This window comes from Neolamprologus multifasciatus, chromosome 4, assembly GCF_963576455.1.
Source record: "Neolamprologus multifasciatus chromosome 4, fNeoMul1.2, whole genome shotgun sequence".
In the NCBI taxonomy this organism is placed as follows: Eukaryota; Metazoa; Chordata; class Actinopteri; order Cichliformes; family Cichlidae; genus Neolamprologus; species Neolamprologus multifasciatus.
The window spans coordinates 25703914-25727060 of NC_140442.1; the positions used below are offsets into that span (position 1 = coordinate 25703914).

The 23147-nt window shown below is 41.7% G+C and overlaps 1 protein-coding gene across 3 annotated transcripts in view; it reads right to left on the minus strand.

The window, feature by feature from the left end:
- pkn1b (protein kinase N1b) overlaps positions 1-23147 on the minus strand; it is a 45307-nt gene that overhangs the window by 19287 nt on the left and 2873 nt on the right. Inside the window, exons 1-4 of one of the 3 annotated variants that reach the window (XM_085158372.1) lie at positions 7792-11751; positions 1672-1972; positions 483-628; positions 255-375 (exon numbers count right to left, since the gene is read on the minus strand). In XM_085158372.1, the coding sequence (XP_085014498.1) occupies positions 255-375; positions 483-628; positions 1672-1972; positions 7792-7860 (637 nt within the window). In that variant the 5' untranslated portion in view covers positions 7861-11751. The other 2 variants (XM_085158371.1, XM_085158373.1) reach the window with 2 other exon arrangements.

Here is a 23147-nt window from a genome sequence, read left to right on the forward strand (position 1 = left end):
TGGGCAACATCAAGGGGATGCAGGAACATCAATAAGACTCTAACCTGAGAGAGTGAGGGGGCTGTAATGGACACTGCGCTTGTGTGTGTGTGCGCGTATGAGTGTGTGTTTTTGACTGGAAGACTATACGCTGTGAAGTTCTGAACCAAGAATTGATCCGCCCGCATCATAAAATATGCAGTGTTTATAAGCTGAAAGACTGACAGGTGGAGTAAAGGAGGAACTGAAAGATGAGACAAAAGCATGATAGGTACTTTGGTTGTCCTCAGACTGCTCCGTTGCCTGCATGGCCTTTCGGATCTGCATGCGGATGATGTCGATCTTTGTCTTGCTGTCCTGCAGCATCTGCTGAGCTGTCTGGAGAAGCTTCTTGTCCTGAAAAGTGACAAGAGATCATGTCACAGGTTGAACACCGGAAGGTGCAGGTGACAGTAAACATAGTGAGTAAGACTTTTTGCTGGTGGTTGTGCTAGTTCGGTTACCTTGGTACCGCCACTGGAATATATTGGAATCATGTTCTCTGCTCCCTGTTTGACTTTCAGCTCAATGTTCAGCTGCCGCTCCAAAGCAGCTATGCGGTGCTGATTGGTGGACGTCTGGTTGACGGGTCCTGGAGACTTATTTGAATCTGGTAACAGAAAGAGAGTCGGGTCAGGAGGTCAGGTTGCTTTTGATGCAGTCTTTCAAACATCACTTTTGTCAAATGGTCGGACATGAAGCTAAAAACTGTGTGTAGGTTTTCTTTTGGTTGTTTGTTTTTTACTTGTTTTACTCCATAAAAGGCCAACATACAAGACATTTATATGTTTTTACATATTTCCTGCCTAAGGAGGCATCAGGTTTCAGTTTACGTTTCAGTAAGTTTATATATAAAGACACTTTCAGATCGGTATTTTCCATCCATCCATCTTCTTCCGCGTATCCGGGGCCGGGTCGTAGGGACAGCAGCCTAAGCAGACAAACCCAGACCTTCCTCTCCCGGTCTACTCCTCTAGCTTGTCCGGGGGTAACACCAAGGTGTTCCCAGGCCAGCAGAGAGATGTAATCCCTCCAGCGTGTCCTGGGTCTCCCCCTTGGCCTCCTCCAGGTGGGACATACCCGGAACACCTCACCCAGGAGGCGCCCAGGAGGCATCCTTGTCAGATGCCCGAACCACCTCTCCTGGCTCCTTCCAATCGGTGTTTTATGAAGCATAAATCTAGTAGCAGAAATCAGCTAAAGCTAACAGATTTTTTTTTTTTAATTCCTGACTTTTTTAGGAAAAAAACCTAAAGCTGAGTAATGCACCTTATAGCTGAAACGGTGCATTACTCAGGCTTATGTTATCATCACATCATAACTACAGTTCTGGAGATCGATTAAGGTGTCGTTCATTTCTTAGTTTAGTTTCACAACTGTTTTATAATTGTTAGGTACCATGTGGAAATATGAGTATAGAAAGGTGCTGATTTGATAAAACAGGAATGGAACCCCTGGTGCCAAACAATTTACCTGTTAAACATTAGCACTGATACTATGAGCATGTTGGTATGTTAAAGCATTTAACTCAAAGCTCCAGCGTGCCTTATTAACATCTCAGTGTTATCTAAAAGGAGGAAACACAAAAAGGCCTCCAGCAGCACAGGCAACATGTGATGTGTGCTCCAAATCAGATACAGTAAAGCACTGTACCTTTGTTTTCTTCATGGCCTTTGACCACAATGTGAGCATCCAGCTCTTGGAGCTGAGCCTGGAGTGACTCAAGCTTCCGCTTGGAGCTGCGGAGCTGTGAGTCCACCTGCTGGGCATTCCTCTTGTCGGTAGTGGCCCTGCGCAGATTCTCTGCACCCTCCTTGATCTTCAGCTCCTTGCGGATCTCTCTGCGGATCTTCTCACGGTGCTCATCCAGCCGCTGCTGCACACTGGAGTCTGAAAAGTCTGAGTTTTGGTCCAGACCGAGCTGCTGGAGCACTGACAGCCTGTCTGTGTCACTCTGAAAAGGGAAAAAAAAGGAGATGGTTGTTATTGTTAAAGAGCCTAAAGTGAAGGGAAAGGTGATTTCCCACAAGAACATGAAAAAAAGGTTCTATATTTAGGTTGCTGTTTATGAGAAGGATTATTCAGTTTGACCTAAGAAACTGATTTGCAGGGTGACGGAGCAAAGCTGAGGTTATGACAGTAAAAGCTGGAAACAGTCACCCTGCACATATTTGACAAAATGAAGCACTGCAGGATAAAAAGAGAGAAAAACTGTACGTCTGTGAGAGAATCGTCAACATTTGAGACCTGCCAAGCTGACGTGGTGAAGCGGCATCAAAGCAGAGGCAGCACTTAAGTGTGTAAAGAGCTGAGTGCTCACATCAGCTCTCCTGCTGATCAACACTAACCAGATTACAGAAGATTAGAACAGCAACAATGCAAACTAAAATCAATCAGGGTCTCCTTCTGGACGGGTCACTAGTAAGCAAACATAATAGTAAGCATACATGAGATGCAATATTTAGTAGAGGAAAAAACAGAATATCACCAGATGCACAAGAGTTTAATTTGAGCTTATTTCCAGCATCATATTTTTTTCTTGGTTGCTAATAACACAGTTTTACATGATTAACAGTTCATAATCATCCTTATTTTTCTTATATTGGACCTTGGTGCAGCCCAGCAGTTAATCCTATGTCAGAAACAAGCTGTTTTAGCGCTTTTTTCTGCAAGCTAACTTTCTGTGTGTCTCAAACAGAAAGTCTGAACAAAAGGTGGACGGACTGTGTTGATCAGAAGAGAATACAATAAGATGTAAAAGAAAGGAGGAAGACGTTACATCAGGGGTGTTGAACTCCAGCCCTCAAGGGCCGGTATCCTGCAGGTTTTAGATATCACCCTGGGTCAACACACCTGACTCAAATGATTAGTTCATTACCAGGCCTCTGGAGAACTTCAAGACATGTTGAAGAGGTAGTTTAGCCATTTAAATCAGCTGTGTTGGATCGAGGACACATCTAAAACCTGCAGGACACCAGCACTTGAGGACTGGAGTTGGACCCTCCTGTGTTACATGTTACATTAGCAGCTAATGCTAACAAGCTTGGTTACCAAACTGCATCCATAGATTATGTGTGTGCAATACACAATCAGATACCTGCTAATATTAGCTAGGAATAGTACAAAGTAACACAATTTTACTCACAAAATCAAACTAAAAACTTCTTGAATGGACTGTACAATTAACCACGCAGGAATTTAGACTGACGTTTTGCAGATATGTGATTGCTAGCCATCTGACATTAACTCTTCTGCCATTCTGGATGTTTGACAACCATGACGGCAATGTAGGGTCACGTGATTAAGACCTAGAGACCAGTCAGTAACCATTTGGCAACCAGTCGTAAGGGGAAAATGAATATTCCAACGATGAGTGTTTGCAGGACCTTGATGGGAAAGCCTTTGCTAAAGCCTCAGGAAAACAGATATAGAGAGCGGTCAGTGACCTCCTGACAACCACTGGTCACTAGGGAAAACTGTGTATCTCCAACCAGCTGTGATTGCTTTGATCGGGAGCAGACTGCTGTGGTCACCCACAGTTTGAAAACACTAACTTTTCTACAAACACTTACCAGCTATTCCCCAAGCAGTAGTGAAACTGTGAAAAGTGTGACACAAAACGGAAACGGAAAATGTTTGCTGGCACAGTAAAAGATGCACCTTCCAGTACTGTCTGCCCAAATGTTACTAAGAAGACAAATATTCTCCATTTCTGGTTTGTGTCACAGTTTCTCAAGTAACTGTGTTTCTCTCAGTTTCTCTCAGCAAGTATTTGCAGTCATGTTGACAACTTCTATCCAAACTGCTGGCAACCATGCCAATCTGATACTGACCAAGGCAATCATAAGGATGCTTTTGGTGGAGGACCCTCTTTGTGACCAATTTCATCTAGTAATAACTAGCAGCCTCAAGGACACATTCGCCAATCAGTTAAGAAATACATATTTTTACCTCAAAATATCACGTCCAGTATGGTAAGCAACTCGCTTTTGTTAAAGCTGTTCCAAAAGGCACCAACAGCTATGGGTGACACTGAGTTTTACTAAAAAAAACCCTGCAGACAGACAGGCACACAGCCCTAACCCTAGCTAGCTAGCAGCTGAACACATGTAGCTGTAATAGATGTTCAAAGCACAGAACAACACTCTATGAGGAGGTCAATAAAGCTAAAGCTTAAGTTGTTTAAAACAACTTTTAAACAACCCAGAAATATTAAACAGTTATCATAAACGATTACCTGGCTGCCACAAATGTTCTCATTAGCTTTTTAACTATTAGCAAATACCACGTTAGCCGCTAAGTTACGATTAACGTAGTGGCTAGTGGCTACGGCTAAAATGAAAAGCTAGGCATCTAATATTATCAGGCCTGCACATCTGTAATTTTAACAGACAGCCTTAATTTAACAAGGTGGCTGTAATGTATGAGTTACCAATAATAATAATAATAATTTGCAGCTAACTGGCTATACAGATTTAAAAATATTTCTAGCAGGCATTTCCATTTCTTCCAGCAAAGTAAATCTATAAAAATGCTTATTTCATTACTGAAGTTGGACATTTTAACATGGGAGCTTAACATGGGCATTGTTCATTTAAAAAAACATATACGCATGACAGAAAATAAGGGAAAGCATAATTAACCTGCTCTTTTAAATTATGTGCATGGATTAATTTCAAAGTTGTTGACAACAGCTGTATCATTTGTTACAGGCTACACCTTCATCAACACATCGTGTAACTTGTCTCCCAGTAAAGCTGACCGTCAAACGCCAGTAGATAGCCAACATGTGAAATGGCCACAAGAAGAAAAAGAAAGCAGGCAGTTCACAGTTGCTGTATTTTGTCTGTTTTCTTATAGAAAGAAAAGACCAGGTAAAGCAAAAATTAACTAATGATATTATGCACTAAAACCAGCTTCACGTGCAATGACCACAAGGGCAAATGCAAATAAAAAATGTTGATAAAGAAACAAGCTACGCTAGAGGTTACCAGTTTGGGAAAGGCCTGACTGAGGATTGGCGGATCCAAAGAAGAGTTTGACCTCTGCGTTTAAACTGATTTAAGCCGGTTGATTTCGCTCATATTTCGAACTCAGTATGATGATGTTGCGGAACAGGCGACTGGAAGTTAACTGGAGAAAGCAGGCGAGAGTCATTTGATGGGGAAGAACTTCTATGTGTACCAACGGCTGAGCATGGAAGGTAGACAGAAGGAACCTGTGAATCCGTGGAGCTAAACCTTTATGGAAGCAGATGGGAATGGGCACTGATGCATCCACAGTAGACTTTAAAAATAGGAGAAGTTGGCTGGAAAAAAGTTCAGAGATACTAACTGAACCCTCTTCTGCCAATATGACGAAAGCGGAAAGTAAGCATTTAAAGGCATACAACAGGAAGTAAAGCGTTTTGTGGTGTGGCTCCGTTCCTGAACTTCAGATAATCTCCAGCAAACTCAAACTACAGGAAACGTCTTTGGCAATTTGGTCAAATTTGTCAATGCAACCATCATGAGGAGACATGGGAGATGTGTCAGTTGTGTTCTGCACATCTTTTATCTTACCCTTTAAAGATGCAGCCCATAAAACCAAATAAAACCTGATGACACTAAAAATGAAACAAAACATTTTTAAACAGCAAAACTGAGATCAAGTAGGAAACTAAGTGAATTCTTTAAAAACTGTTGTAACATCTGAGGGCTCTCAGCTCCACTGTGCTGGAGTTAAAAGACGAGCTGCTCAGGGCCTTTCCCTGCACTGTGCAGCCAGCTATCCAGCTTAGCGGATCTGATTACAGCCGCTTAGGTCTCCGTGTCCATCCAGCCACACACAGGCTACGGCTACAGCACTGTTCTCATTAGGCCATAATCCATCGGCAACACAATACACAACAACCAAACCACATGGCACAGGCCGAGGGCTTGTGGGATTTTAACTGCAGATTTAATGCAATGTTACGTCACTGCACAGCTCTGAAGCAATCAAACTGAGCGTGTCTCACTTGTTGTTGAAAAAGGTCAACTATGTTATCTTGCTTGGTCTAGAAGAACAACAGACGCACTATTTTTATACACGTATACAGATGTAGATGTACGTATGCATACATACTGCTGTATATTATTAACATCGCTGATGATGTGGCAGACCTGAACAGCATGAGCGCGCCAGCAGCGGCCATTCATGGCAGAAAAGAAAGTGGAGCAACCATGAACGGCAGGAAGGGAGAGTTTGCACTCTGACGTAGTCCTGCTCGACACAATACAACTTAATCCCTGGTGTTTTACAACAAAGAACCTCTGGAGTGAGGTATAAGACAAATCAGGCAGCAGGGTGAAATCACAACAGTGGACAGCAGTCAAAATTCACAAGTGATTCGCTGTGAGACAGTAGATGTTTTTACAGGAAATGAACGAGGAAACTGACAGAAAAGAGAAGGGCCACAGTAACGAAGGGAAAGAAAGCGGCGGTGTTGAGGCCTGCTCCGGCCACAGTGGCCTACCGAAGACTCTGGATCACCCTGCTCGGGGCTATCAATCAACTGATCCCGTGGCAGGTCTTCCAATGCACAGTCCTCACTGGCCATCTTTGGCCTCCCTCCGGCTTTGCTCTTGGGCCACCTCCACACACACACACATACACACACCCAGCACTGACAGCAGCACCAATCAGACAACACAAAGTCCTACTCCTGCCTCCCCCAAATCCAGGATGTCCTTCCCGCCAGGAATCAAAAGCCAGGCTAAATCTGGAGCGAGTGAACGAGGTGGAGGAGAGGAAGAAAGAACGGCATAGACCGAGCCCCACCTCGCTGCTTCCTGTTCTGCTCTTTGCCAGATAGAGGCTGAGGCGTCATGCACTCTGTACACACACACACACACACACATTTAAGTGGTTTTGTAACTGAGAGAGCTCACAGTCACTCTGCTTCCTGCTACCGAGTCCCCATAGCTGAGAGACAGGCTGTTGTGATAGAGTCTACTACCAGAGCAAGTTCTTGTGTATTTTTGGCATATTCGTGAATATGGAACAATGATACACACACAGATTTTATGCATCCAGGTCAGAATTTCTGCATAGATAATAAGACACTGTCAGAAAAAGTGTTGGATTAAGAAAATAAACCTCTAAGTGAGTAGGGATGTGTCAAAGGACAAGCTGATGGATCTGCATTCCCTGGGATAAAGACTGAAGTAAACAAACTCTTCTCACTTGAACACTAAGCCATGGATATCAAAAACCTGCGCACAGAGATGGACTTTGCCTGCAAGTCTATTTGAAGATGGCACAAAAAATGCTGAGCAGCCACTTCCCATACACGAACAAGCAGTGATTGCACATCAGCAGCACTGACTGATCGCGGCTGTTCCTGAGGGCAATAGATGGTCTCACTGCTGCCTGACTTCTGTACTCTTCCTGCCAGCGAGAGACAAGCAGGTCATGGGTTTATCTGACTCAGATGCTCAGCAGCGCAGTGGCACTGACCTTCCAAGCCCTCGCTGTGCGGCAGATAACCCTCTCTGGCCGCCGTATATCCACCATTGCAACAACATGAGACACGAGAAAGAAACCAACAAGCACACACAGTGTGGCATATAAAGAGGCACCAAAGCACATCCAGTTCTTCATATTCACACATTTTACAGCAAGGGGAATAGGAAGTGAAATAAGATGAAGTTATGCCAACCTATGCAAAGCACAGGCAGTTAGAAATGTTCTGATAACAGATATCCACACTGTGAAACATATCTGTGTGCGGGTAATAAAACATTTCCTTACCGGGCAGCTGTCACTCTCAGTGGCTGGTGTTTTGCGTGGACTGGTAGCTGCGGAGATAGCAGCCCCCATGCATCCATGCTGTCTCTCACCTCTACAGATATGGCTGAGATGTCATCATTAATTCAACAGCAATGAAAGTGAAAACTTCCAAACTGATCTCAAAACTATCTTGAAGCCTGTCAACACAAAACTCTGTCTCATTGTGTCTGTGAAATCGCAGGGTGTGCAGCTGCTAAAAGTGTACTGACCACATTATCAGGAACTAAGTTCATATGACTTCGCATACACATACAGCTCTTAAAGTTACAGTCAGTTCATCTGATTTGGATTCAAAATTAACACATAAAATTACTGTCAGTCAACAGTGCCAACCCTCAGCCTCCGAGGAGATCCACATAATGTACCAGTTTGAAAATCCTTGGTGACTTCCTTCATTGGCTATTGCATTCACAGGATTTTCTTGACCTCTGACCTTAAGGTCAAAGTCACTGAGATTCAAACTTGTCTGAGATTTTTAACAGATACATATAATATGAATTTAAAAATCCTAGGTGGTGTCTTTCACAAGTTATCAAGTTAACAACATTTTCACAAAACTTGACCTCTGACCTCTGAAGGCCTCTCGGAGATTTTTCGGAGATGCGCCTATGATAGTGATCTGAAAACCCTACGGCACCTTGTTTACGAGTTATCATGTTCACAAAGTTTAAATCAATTCAATTCAGTTTTATTTACCAAATCACAACAGCAGTCGGCTCCAGTCACTTTATATCTTAAGGTAGAGACTCTGCCCCTCAGTTTTCACTTAGTCAAAACTGACGTTGTTTTTCAAATAACAGCTGAAGAAGTAAGTTCACCAAAGTCGAGCTTCATTGCATTAGCTGGCTTGGCAGAACCTAAAGCCGGCGTCAGGACGGTGGTTATCAACTGTGCTTACATAAAGAGGAACCTTTCACTGATCATGTGACTCTTCTTCCACACAAAATCCTCCCCATGAGCGACACCTGCGTCAATCAGAGACATTATCAGATTATTATGACGACATATTGATGAAAATCTGTAAAGAACTTTCACTCTCTGTGCTGCTGTTCATTTCTAAGAGCTCTGAAACTTTAAACCGGATATATATTTAAACATGAATGTTACCATCCCATAGCCTAATAAAGAAATTGCCTTACTTTGTTGGCAGATCAAAGTGAAATTTGTTTCAAGTTGCCCATATAAAACCCATTCCTCCAGCAGATAATCTATACTGCACTTAAAACATGCTGTAAACAAGAGAATCAGTGAAAACGTGGCACTTGCAGTTTTAACCAACCAGGTTAACTCATGTTCAGCATCAGTTACCATAGTGATTTCGCCAGATAAAAGAGAGTGACAGCAAGCTCGGCATAGCTTGCTAACCCATTCATCTTCGTACTACACCCCTCTGAAACCCAAGGTTTTTTTTTTCTATTGTAAAACACAATACAGCTCTCCTTCAAAATCTTCTCCCCGTACACTATGTCCAGTCGGGCCGCTATTTTTAGATCGCTCTACAGAAGTCCGGCTCTGTCCCCCTGCACTTGTGCATCTGTGATGCAGGCTGGATCTCCACTGTGTAAAAACAGGAAGCTTTCAACTCGATTTTTTTTAAAACTGTTGTTAACTTAGCATTTTAACAACTGTTTATAGCAACTTTTTAAAAAAGGAAAAAACACCAGGCTTTTACTGCCTGAGCAGAAGTCTTGCTCCCCTGCAACCATGTACTCACTATTTAGAGAGTGAAAGAAGGCTGTGAACAGCAGGAGCAACCAGACTGAGAGAAAAATAACAACTTTATCTTGGTATTCAGGATGACCCTTGATGAATTTGAATTGATAAACTTGATGACACAAATATCTGTATGAAAGAATAACAGTTTAACTCAGTTTTTCCTTGTTTGGCACCTTGTCCTCCATCAACGATCAACACCTGCTTGTTATCCATAGCCTTTCTGAACAATGACAGTGTTCAGAGCAGGGTATTTTTCCGTGACCTGGACCGCGCCTTTCATCCAACTGTCCCTGCTGTCCTTCTCATGACTGGCCTGGGGAGTCTTAGCACCAAGCAAATTGAAGGGCTGCCAGGGACTGGAGGCCTTAGACAGATGCTCAGACAAAAGTCTGACATCGAAAACATCATCCTGGCTTAATGAGATTAAAACACTGTATAAATTTTACATTCCATCTGTGAATTGATTAGATAAGAAAATACTCCACATACACTTTGCCATGGCGATATAATAGGACGAGATTATGAATCTGAGAGAGGAATTCCATCCATAATTAAAATACTAGTGTTTAGTCCTCCTTGATTTTATTTTAAAGTTAAGTCACTGCTAACCGGCTAGCCCTGGATCTTCTAGTCTTATGTTTTTCCCACCACATCATGGCGGATTTCAATCTATCAGCTGCTCATCCAGCAAGAACAAGGACCACCGGCTACAGTTGGAATTGTTTCTAGATGAAACAAGCCTATAAGAGTCAAAGTGTGGAACAAAACAACTCCCAACTGCTATCTTCATCTCTCTCTCTCTGCAACCTCTTCTGTCTTGGCCTGTCTGTATTTTCTTTGCTTTATACCTATTGTAATAATAATAGTGTTGCTCCCTCTTTCCTACCTCTCTTAAGCTTACCGTCCATCCATCATGCACATATCTCTGGTAACAGAGGCTGCCCGGTGATGCCGGTGGGTGACAGATTGATTAAGTTTTAATGGCCTGTCAACTCATCTTAACTCGCCTGGAGCTAAAAATAGAGATTAGATCCATTTTGTTGGAAGTGCAGGCGGTCAGGGAATGCTTCATTCTGTGAGCACTCATTTTATTACTCACTCGCTCACAAACACCTGCAATTCACAGGCAACAATTGTAACGAGGAGGCTTGGGAATGGACTTTCTTACCTGAATCAAGTTATGAATAATTTAATAAATGAACCCTAAGCCGTGTTTTGCATGAGGAGGCGTTTTTGTCCCTGAAAGGGGGATTTGTTGAAAGTTGATGAAAATTCATTTTCTTTCATAAAGGTTAAAAGTGAAATGCAAGGTCATGTTGTCAATTTTATTATGTGCAGATGTGGGCCATTTCTAAAGAACGTCTGTAGTGTGATAAACCTCACCTGAGAAGAAGTGGACTAAACAGAGAATTCCAATTAATCCCTGCACTTACAAACACACACAAACACACTTCTGCCCAGCAGATAAAACAAGGCAATGGATACCAACAGAAAACAGTGAACAAGCTCGACCACAAAGATACATTAACTCTCATTTCCAAGACTCACATCCACAAACACACAGGCCTAATGTACTGTAACTGATTGGTAATGAATAAAACAGCACTGCAAAGGACCATGTCAGTTGGATGTTGAGGGTACTAAGAGGAGGAAGTGTTGCTCTGCATGATGTTGGCACAGCAGATCGGAGGGAAGTCTGCTTTTGGGCTTCAAAGTTAACTTGAGGACACTGTTACAGTCAGCGAGACTGAGCCGACTCCTATGTGAGCCTAGTTTCACTACCGAGCAGTAGAGTTAGATATGATCTTTGATGTGACTGATGCCATTCTGTCCACCAAAAGCTACAGCAAACAGATCAATCGCTTAATTTAGCTTTTGTCTTGCATTTTGTTTTCTTGCATTGCACGGGGATAAAGTGGTAATAAATACGAGAGAACCAGAAATAATGGGGAATCTCAAGCCCCCCCAACTTACACACTTATCCTGCATTTATCTACATTACATTCCTGGCCATTTTAAGACATTAAAGTAACAGGGTGCAAAATAGTATCATTAAATGTCAATGCATTGCAGATTGCAGACAACTGAATTCTGTTTTCTTACCCATCGCAATTTAACCCTTTAAGACCTACAATAGAACCAAGTCTGCCAGAGCTTATATTATATTTTTACATGCTGTAGTGCCATTTTTGGGATATTTAAGAGGCTTATCCCTTAAAACTGTAAATACAAAAAAGTTGCACAAAATAGTTTCCAACCACAGGAAATTTTTGAGTGTCTTCATAGCTTTATTTTTGAAATACACCAATTTTTATATACTGCAGAAAAAACAAAAAACAATCCTATAATGCAAATCTGCAAAGAAAACAGCATGTACATCAAAATAAACTATTTCCAGCAGTACAATTTGACTTCTAACCAACCCAGAAATGACACAGAAAGTCATAAAGTCAAACATAATTTTTAAAAACACCAGTATAGGCTTTTACGTTTAACAGAGAGCATGCATAGTAATAGCTGGCTTTGCAGAGTATAACACATGGAGTTTTACCATGCAAGAAGGCTGCCAAGGAAATTGGGAAACATACAGTCATGCTCAATTTTAAATATCAAAGATTAAATGAAGAGTATTTGATATATTTGATATGCACAAACCTTATTGCAGTAAAATACTAAATCACTGCAGTTCCGTTTTAAGACCAGGAAAACATACACCAAACAAATCACAAAATTATTTCAGCCAAATTCCCAGCTGTTATCAAATCTGTATTGGGATTTAAACTCTTGCCCTCTATGAATGAGTTAACTGCTTACAGAATGTACCTTGGACTGTGTCTGTGTGCTGCCTGTTAATCCTTAAAATCCCTTATATTCCAGGGAAATTCTCTAGCCAAATCTCCTTTTTACAAAGTGTAACACTCCCGTACGTATATGTGCTGTACTGTACTGAATTCACGTTTATGAGGGGAGAAGATTCGCCACGTCTGAGCAGACAGGAGACAAAATGTGCTCCGGTTTAGGTCACAAAAAAAGCGTCTTGTGTCCGAGTGCACATCTGCCTGCATGGCCGTGAGTTTGTGAATGTGCAGCAATGTCCGCTTCACAGCCGGGGAGGGGCTGATCGACATGCACGGCATCGTTGTGAAAGAGTCTATCTTCTCAAGAGACTTCAGTAAACACTAATGTGTTTGTGTTCCTAGCTTTGTCCATTGTGAACTCTCCTGCAACAAACAGGCGCTCTGTTCAGGCTCCTCAGGAATAAAACAGCATAAAACCCTGAATGGGAAAAGCTCCACAGTTCTCATAATTAATATGGCTCTGTCTTGCATGTAACAGAAGCTTAGGATAAGATAGAAATAAAAATGACACAGTTGAAGGATTGTGAATATTTCCAAAAATACCATTCTTTTAAGTCCGTTTTACTCCAACCTTATATTAAATTTTGTGTGCAAGGCAACATCATCTTAAACATTGCTTCTATGTAGTATATTTATATGTTATTAACATGCATGAAATAATACATCCAAAAACAGAAATTTATTGAACTTCTCAGTTAAATAATAAATGACAAAAGGACCAAGGCACATTTTTTAAAAATACACTATTTACCGCATTTATTTGCATCAATCTTATTTCAGCTCAGTGTGAGTCATTACTGCATACTGCTGTTATTTATGGTCATGCTAGACACGCACTGAGGGAACCTCCTCTCACAAAAACACACTCACTTAAGTTTGAGTGTTTCTGATGATGACATTCTATGTTACGGTAATAACACAATAACACCTTCCTAATAAGTGCTAAACTGAACAGCAGGAGCGTGAGAAAGAGAGGAAAGCATTGTCATTGTCACTGAAGCTTTTCTGCTGCATACTTAGAAAGAAAATCTTTTGGTATAGCCGGCTTAAAAGACCTCTAAACTGCTGACCTTTTGTTAGTTCTCCTGCTAGCTGCTGCTATAATGTGGTGAGATGAAAACAGAATAACCGAGGGAATAGAACAGGTGGTTGTCACCCACTGTTTAACCAATTCGATCTTTTAAATTTGTATCAGACTGATCCAAATCCCAGATTGGTGCATCCCTACTTGTGGGAAGTTATACATCAAGACCACCCCTTACAGAGTAGAGGGCCAGTGATGACAGATTTGGCGTTAACTAAGTAAGAAAGGACATGAAGTGGAGGAGCTCGTATGTAAGCGGGTTGTAAAGTGGCTTGCAAAGCTGTATGCAGGCTGAATCAGCTAAAGCAGCAACCCATACATGAGATTTGAGGTCATATATGTGACATTCATTGCTCAAGAGTTGTCTACCACACTGACACGGTAAAGCCACTGATTGCTAGGCAGAAATACGCATTTCCAAACTGGCTTGCAGTGGTTCCTGATGATCTTGTTGCTAGCACATTTCCACATTTGCTTGTAGTTTTTCATGTTTGTCTGCTCTCTACCTATTAGCTGTGTGGCAGAAAAACGTAAGAAAGTGCAAAGCGAATAGAAAATGGAGACGTTGTAGCCAACGTGTTTAAAAGGCACAATTTTTCCTTTGAAGACAAACAGTCTCCATTTCTGGTTTGTGTTGCACTTTTTGCAGTTTTAAAACAGCTCGGACAGCATTTCAAGACCATCCCTTGCATTCAAACTACAACCGCAGCAAAATACGTTTTTGACTATCGGTTGGGGAATACTCATTTGTCTCACTTGGGTGGTGGTTGCCGGGTGGTTGCAGACCAGTCTCTAGGTCTGTATGACACACACGTAGAGAGTGGTCTGCAACCACCTGGCAACTACTGTTGTAAGCAACTTCTGGTTGCTGGCAACCAGTTGGGGAAGGCACTATGAAAATGATTGCTATACCCCAGCAACAGAGGCATAATTTTCCTAGTGCCTTCCCCAACTGGTTGCCAGCAACAACAAGTTGCTTTACAACTAGTGGTTGCTAGGTAGTTGCAGACCAGTCTCTACATCTGTATGATTTTGGCCTGCTTCACTTGAGCCTATGCTGCCACTATGATCGTCACATGTCCAACATAGCAGACAAGTTAGTGTCACGTGTTTAGTGGTCACGTGTCTGCAAAACCTTGATAATACACACAGAAGGGTATCAGCTGAGCCATCAGCTTAGATGAGATGGTATTATGCAGCTTGCTGGCTGAGCTTGACCCCTGGTGTACACAAACAAACGCTTTGCTTTTGGAGATTTGTAGTTATTTGCTTTTAGGCTAACCTATTCAGTATGTTTTTTTAAAGAGCAGGCCCTGACTGGCTGAGAGGTAAAAAAGGTCAGTGGAAATGAATGCAACAGACATAACCCACTTTTCCCTGAATGCACCACTGAGATGCACCTGCATATAAAAAAGGCAGAAAACAAAGTTGTTGACCTACAACAGTCAGCCTGCATAAGGGTGTTACTCAAAGGAGAACCCATGAGGCACTTTGCAGTCAGAACTGCTTTAACTCCATGCCTTTCTCCATATTTAAAACTGATTTCAAGTTGGGTATGGGAACGTATGGTGCATTACACTCAAAAAGACTGAAAATATATGGAATATTAAGAGCTCCAGGGCTCGCAAAATCGCTAGCCCGACGTCCCGGGGCTAGCGATTTTTCCAGTCGGGCTACCAAAATCTAACTCAGCCCTGCCCGTCGGGCTATCATAGGAAAATATATGTCAGTGCTTTTGCATTCTTTCGCCAATGTAGCTGAGTAATTATGTCATTGGCATCGATGAGCCACTGTCAATATGTAACATTGAAATCGCGTTTGAATTTGCGCTTGCTTTTTGCTTTCATTTTCATTTTGCGATCGCGCGAACGGTGTATAGAGAGCGGCAGCACTGATTGGTGAGTGACGATTAATTGCGCACCAATTCCTCTGACAACGTCTTATCACTCATTAGCTTACTATTCAAACGCGACAAGTGAAATCTCTCGCAGCAAGCTTAAACATGTGAGAGGTTGAGTGCGCAAAGAATCGCTGATCATTATGTAAGTACGTGTGTAAAAGCAGCAGGATTTACGCTGGTATTTTAGTTCTGCAGAGCCAAATAAGACAGGTCAGGGTGAAGAAGTGGCAGCCAAAGAAAAGCCGATCACAAAACGGAAAAGATATGACAAATCGAGCCCGTTCTCACTCCCGAGGCGTAACATGGCGACGTTTTGTCACGTCCCGCGGCGTTCCTGAGGAACGCGAAAGGAGACTTTCGGCGTTCTTATGGTACGCGGCGGGTTATGGCTGAAATCCAGTGCAATGACGCTCCCGCGGTAACCAACGTTCCAGCCCTGTATTTCAGCCCTAAACCTAACCTTATCCCTAGCCCTAACCATAACCATTTTCCTCACCTTAAACAGGACTTAAATGATGTTAAATAGCGTGTTTCTAAGCTATTTGAAGGAAAAGAGCGAACATGTGTAGATCGAGTCCATACGGTTCTCATATTTCCTCATTTTTCCGAGGTCGTCATTTAGGAATGTGGTGGGTAGCCGAAAACGTAATATGTTGACGATTTGTCACCTAGCCTAAAGAATATGAGGCAAAAAGAAAGCGCAGCTTTTTTGGTTTCATGGACAAAATAATTTCTGTGGCTGGAATATGACGAGCTAAATAACATGATGTTCTGCCAGGTGTGTTGTGAGTTTCATTTGATTTCTGAGTCGACAAGCACCTTTGTTACTGGGACCAGTCATTTTAAGAAAGACCCCATCAGAACCCATGAGAAATGCAAGAAATGCATTATTGCCCAGTCTGCAGTATCTTTCCCAGAACAAACACCAATTGTAAAAAAAACACACTACAAATAAACCAAGCACAACAAGAACTCCTGAAAAAGCTGTTTAGAACAGCGTGCTATATTGCAAAGAGTGAACTACCATTGGCAGAATTTAGCAGTCTTTGCAAACTTCAAAAAGCAAATGGCCTAGATCTTGGTTCCACTTACTTCTTACCCGTGACTTCAGTGAAAATTTCAGATTCAGGATCTGACACAGACTGATTCATGTTCTACACAGTTCTTACAAGTTCATAGAAATTTCTGTTCAATTAGAACCAAGTATTTGAGTTGATGATTGTAATTTTTATACAGTTGTTGTGATTTGTATTTTAACAATTTTTTTGATTAATTTTTATTTCCGTTACAATATTATACTTACAATATTATACTTTAATGTATAATATTGTAAAGGAAACCAAACGTAAAAAAAAATTCTTTTTTTATTCGGGCTACTTAAATTTATTTTGGGCTACCAAAAACTGAAGAATGCCTGCCCGAAGGGCTACCAGAGATTTTGAAATTTTGCGAGCCTTGAGCTCTCAAAATAGGAGAAAACGCAGGGGAGGTCACAAAGGAGAAAAGGCATGTGATATCAGTGAGGTAATGTGCATAAAGACAGAAGCCTGAAGGGAGAGGAGGAAATAAAAAGCTGATTCGGTCTATAGATTAAAGTCACACAGGTAGATGGTACAGCCCCATTTAGCAGGAAGTAACTTCCTGCAGATTCGATTTTAAGAAATTCAACTTAGTGCTTCTTTGTGGATGCTCCATAACTGAAATCTCACAGGAATCCCGCAGCCTAAAACATGAATGAGCTAAAACTGCTGCAGGATTTGCCCCATTACTGTACTGTACTTCCTCCCCCCCCACCTCCCCCCAACTTCCTGGTATAAATCCAAACTCAGATGTTGTGTAAATCATGCACGGATGTCCATGAGAGATTTCATCAGAAAATCATGTGTTTTAAATCTGAGGTTATTAAGATGTCATCCCGCAGTGTCTTCCGGCCTCTTGCTCCTGAATCTAACGGGTCAACAACAGGCTTTGTGACACATGCTTTACTCAATATGCTAACATGTCACCTACAGTGATTATCAGAGGACAAAGGGAGCGGAAAGAGACACACTGTGTAATGGAGTGGCTGAACCGGCATGATGGTAATGGACGAGGAAGATTAAAAATGATTATGGCAGAAGGGCTGAGGGGGATAAGAGGTCCATTCTATAATGCAGACGATTATCCCTCTTTACTGATGCTGTTGATTATGACAGCAAAGTGCTTGGAGCGGGAGGAAAAAACAAACATGCAGAAATGTTTGCAGATTTGTATGATCTTGGCTGCACTATAATGGCTAATGAAAACAAGACCCCATTCATCAGGTCAAAGTAGTCTGCAGAGAGTAGTCTGCACATGATGTAGCACTTTGATTTTTCTGCTGCTCATCTGGGGTTATGCAACGGTGCAATCCTGCAAGGGAATACTTAGTACTTACTTATTCAATATGCTTAGGAGCACTGCATGAACCTCACTTTTAAAAAGGCTCAAAAAATAGCTAACAAAGCATTATCTAGGGACTATTTTCAGATGTGGATGCATGCGCCAGCAACAGATAAGCATGTGTGGATATGACTCAAAATAAAACACTGTTCATATTTCTAAAGTAGCACGTCTAAGCAGCAACCACTAGAGCTAAAAAAAAAAATGCAGAAGAGCCGAAAAACTGCAGTCCAACCATGCTCACAGCCATGCTAATGATGCAAACAATAATGCTAAATAATTCTACCAAAAGCTCAAAAAGTCCTACTGTTTAGTAAACCCACCTTATGGGCGGGTTATACGTCAGTCAAAAGCATCTTGTGCTCTCATTAGTATTTACTTCAATCACTCACTGCGAAGATGATAAAAAAATGTATGCATGCAGCTCCACTGGAGTGAGTTTGTGCATGAACCTTAGAATGAAAGCACTGTACCAATGTGTGTATGAATGGGTGAAAAAGACTTTGGGTATAAGTGCTCAGCTAGAGTAAAAAACTGCTCTAAAGTACCAGTCTATTTCAGCAGCTTGAAGTTACTGAATGTGACTGACTTTCTATCATTACTAATCACCACATAACCGCCTGTTTGCAGTCTATCAGCAAATCAAGAAGTGCATTTTGGAAAAGTGAGGGTCTGTGGGGACACAGGTTTTGGATACACTGATAACACTTCTTGTAGGATCAGTTTATTATTGGTTCTGGAATTTCAGCATGTGTGTTGATAAGAAGAAAAATATAAAAGTTAGAGCCATGTGACAGCAGTTCTTTTATACAATGTAGTACTGCTGGTCGGAGCTTATCGGAAGAAAAGGGTCAAGCCAGGGATCATAAAAGTCCGAGACTGCCCGTAGCATATCACAATACATATCCATATCAAAGCTGGTGCAGCCTGTCAGCTAGCTCAGTACCAGAACTATGAGTCAAGCTTTCTCTTTTCTGTCTTCTGTTGGCTTTCCCTCTTCATTAAAAACTATTTATGCTCCTCCAGTTACAGCTTTCATCATATCCCGTGCATTGTTGATATCTTGGGGGGGGAAAAGCCCAAACTAACAATGGCACCTGGGTGCTTTTTGTTCCTCTGTATCCCACTGTTCCAGCAATTCAACCTCAGAGACTTTACTAACAATAGCTGCAGTTTGGGTTACATTCTGAAGGGTGGGCTTGTTGTCGGGCTAACCAGCTAATACCTTTGTCGCTCCCTCTCAAGAAGGTAATAACAGAATTTTTTGTTCCATTTCTCTCAGACTTTTACAGCCTCTGGGTGGACAGAACAGACAGCTCGCTGTTGCAAGCGACATCATGGCCGACCACGCTGCTGTTCCCACGAAGCCTCAGCGTGGCGAGCTTCTTAAATCCAACACCACCCCTGCAGCGCTACACACAGGCTATCACATGACCTCTGCACGGCAGCGTGGCAGCTCATCTTATTGCCTCAAGTGTAACCACAATCAGGTCACACAGTACAGGTTCCTCTTTCTCTTTACTTTAGCATGTGGCAACTTCATCGATTCTACCATGTACGTCATTTTGCAACACAAAGGTCTCGGCGTCCAGCTGCCATGTGCTGTCATGATTTAAGTGAAATAAGTCTGAGTGTTCTGAAATAAAACTTACGCTTTTAAAAGCTTGCTGATGCCCCAAGTCTGTTTTCTTTTATTGATTAATCCCCCAAACAATCAGATCTTAATCAGTCAATCTGATGTTGAAAATGAGCTTTAACTCCAGACCCCTAGCTGATTTGATCTTTGTACTGTTAGCAAATGGCTCTAGTTTAAAATTGCATTGTACTAACAACATTATTAATAAAGCCACAGGATCAATATCAAGTACAAGAGAGAGGACTGGCCAATAAAAATGACCAGTTTTAACTTTATGTGGAAGTCCAGTGGAAGTGACCAGGATTAGATATTTCGTACATAAAACTGATACATTTCTTTGGCTACAAAAAAAATGAAAATATCTTTCAAGTAGTTTGAAAAATGAAGGCAAAGTGCTGCTTATACATAGATGGCTGCCCATCCCTGGAGTTTTTCTCTTCCCAGTATAAGCGCTTGCTCACTGGGGGTCATCTGACTGTTGAGGTTGGAGGAGGACTCCAAAACCAACTCAGTCTTTATGGTTTCCAATATTATTGTCCCTAACTTTGAAAAAATACACGTTTAAAATGTAGCTAGGGGTGTGTCTAGACTTCACCTCAGCTACAGGGACGTCAAGCATGTGTTTGTTAACAGCGCTTCTTCATCTAATATTTGTGGTGGATGTGGTGTTTACTGGCCGTGTTGCCCCCCCCCCCCCCCCCCCCCCCGAGTATAAACTTGTTCTAAATGTGAACGAATGTGCAGCAGCTGGCATCAGCGACAAAACCATACACAGAGAAAAGGCCAGACCACATATGGTCAAAAGTAAAAATAATTTTTACCTACGTAATTTCCTTCTTCAGTGTTGTATTTCCTGTCCTGCAGTACAATAATTAGGTTAAAAAAGTACTATACATCTGATTTTGCTGTCTGAGGACAACAAATGGTTTACTACTTTAGAATATCTTAAGCTCAAGCTTCATCACTTCGGACACAGTTTAAGGAAATAATGTTGCCACAAATCCATGAAAAGACTCATTCAGATGACATTTGAACATCCTATACACATTATGACACGTGGAAAAACTCATATTTACTGATGAAGATTATTCCAGCTTCTTAACAAACTGCACTGAAAATGTTTTTTCTTATTTATTCTTTGTTTTTGTTTTTATGATAAAATATGGAGTTATCTATCTTGTGGCTTCTCCTTTTTACCTCAGTGAATGGTCTGGCAGTGCCAAGCTGAGGTACAAAAAAAAAAAAAAACACAGTCCAAGCTGTTTCACAAGCTCACCTCAGCCTCAGTACCCTCTGGCATCACAAAACTACTTTAGCAACCAGTCGGCGTTGATGGCTCCCTTCCTTTGTGACCTTCCTGTTCTTGGGTAATACTGGCAGAACTACCAATTCCAGAAGGAACTTACAATACACTGCGCTTTAAACGTAACATCGATTCTCCAGCGTGTCCTTCTTAGTGGCACAATCGTGTAATACCACAATCCCTTAAGGCTCTGAAACACTGACCAAACCAGCTTAGAAAAAAAGCAACAGTCTATGCTGATGGTTTTCTCCAGTCTTCCTGCTGTAGTTATAGTTTTGCTTGGTGTCATAGATAACTAATCCTCTGAATGTCTGCTGGGTGACTGCAGCATCAGCTGGCTTGCAGACTGGTCGGCTGAATTTAAACATGACTGGTGAAGTCATGTTGGGAGGTGCAGCCATTAGACTGGAAGACGGGGAGTCATGAATTCTAGCTGACATTTATCAGATTTCTTTCCTACTCTGGCATTTAAGGTGTTAGTATTGCTCTCTGGCACTAATTGGGACTTCGTAGCTGCACCCTGATGAGCAGTGCTACTGCTAGACACATCTATTGGCTTTATTTATGAATTCCATTAAGATTTGTCCATCAATACTTCAGAAGCTGTAATGCAGCAGGAAGCTTGCCGACTGGCATGCCTGTGAGACAGACAGATTTCTGCATACACAGTGTAATCCTGGATTGAGGCAGGAGGGGCTGGATGCTGGGGGGGAGGTGGTTATATATGTGTTTGTGAGCCTGCATGGGTGACTGAGGGCTCTAATGCTACCCTCCAAGGAGGTCAGAGACAGAGTTGAAGTCCACAGTCTCATAATCCTATTATCCATCGCAGTGGCAGCTGGACACATAATTTTGAGCGTGATGCAAGAATCACCGAGTACTACGACACATGTGCTGCCATTAGCCAACCTCATCTAGCAGCGCTTCTGCACGTGAGTATTCTCAAAGTCGTCAAATGCCATTAAAGCCATTAAAGCCGCTTCCCCTCTCTTGGATGATCAATAAAAAAGTAATTTGGAGCCCTCGTTCCTACAACACTGAGAGAAGGAGCAGCGGCAACTCTTCTAACTTGCCTCGTACAGATAATAACTGCAGGAAACCAACAGAAATAAAGAATTCATGAGGGAGAGGCCACAGAGTGTATATAGCAGCTTCCAAGCTATGTTATCAGCTCAGTGCAGGAAGCTGGATTTACACTTCTTACTGATGAGAGACGGTGGGTCAGCAGATAAAGAGGCTGCAAATCGATAAATGCAGGATAAAGATGGCAGAGACGCGCTAATAGTTAAGCTATATTCTCATGATCTCGCGATCTCACTCAGAGAGAAACAGTCATTTTAGTTGTTTTCTTTAGAGTGAGACCAAATTCTTCCATCGGTGCTGCCTTAATGACATTCTGAGGAGAACTAAAAGGAAGGGGACTGCAATCAAACGAGCGCAATCACCACATCGATGTGTCTTGGTCCAATCTGACAGGTCCTATCATCATTACCAACATGGCCCCTTGATCTCAATCAGCCATTGCTCACTGGCTGTGTGCCGCTGCTGCTGCTGGCCTGCCGGGATAATGACTGAGCCGTTGGTCATTGTTACGCAGGGAGAATGAATTCATCATAGTGGGCAGAAACAGCTCAATTGCAGCCCAGGCTACGAAGGAGGAATAATGGATTCAGTCAGGGGGCTTTATAAGCTTGAATGTGTCATCAACGCACCGGTCACCAGTCAGTTATCATCTCTGTGTGAAGTTTAGGAAACAAAGGGAAAACTTACTGCTCATGCTACTTACATTTTTTTAAAAGCACAATTATTGTTATGTAATTTAAAAGGGCAGTGGTCATTACTGAGACAGTAGTATATTGATGAAATCAGTGATCATGAATATTTGTGTTAATTTAGATAATAATTGAGTTCAGTAACCATCATTCCTTTGTTCCAGCGACACACTGATGCAGCCTTATTATATTTTAAGGCTCATTTATCATTATGTTATCATTATGTCTTTATCAATTATGTTAATGTCCCTGATCACACTGCACCTGCTCCTCGGATGGCATGTATGTGTATGTATGTATGTGTGTATATATATATATATATATATATATATATATATATATATATATATATATATATATATATGTATGTATGTTTGTGTATGTATGGGTGTATCCGTACGCATGTGTATGTATAACTTGTGCATGACTTTCTTGTGTAAATGTAAATACCTGTGTTATTTTGTAGATTTACAGAGAGATGCCAAACTGTATTTCATTGTTCTTGTAACAGTGACGATAGAGCTATTCTATTCTATTCTATTCTATTCTATTCTATTCTATTCTATGTTAGGGTAGCTGAACCTGATATGCAAGACACAACAATATATGGAAAGTAAAGTGTCTGGC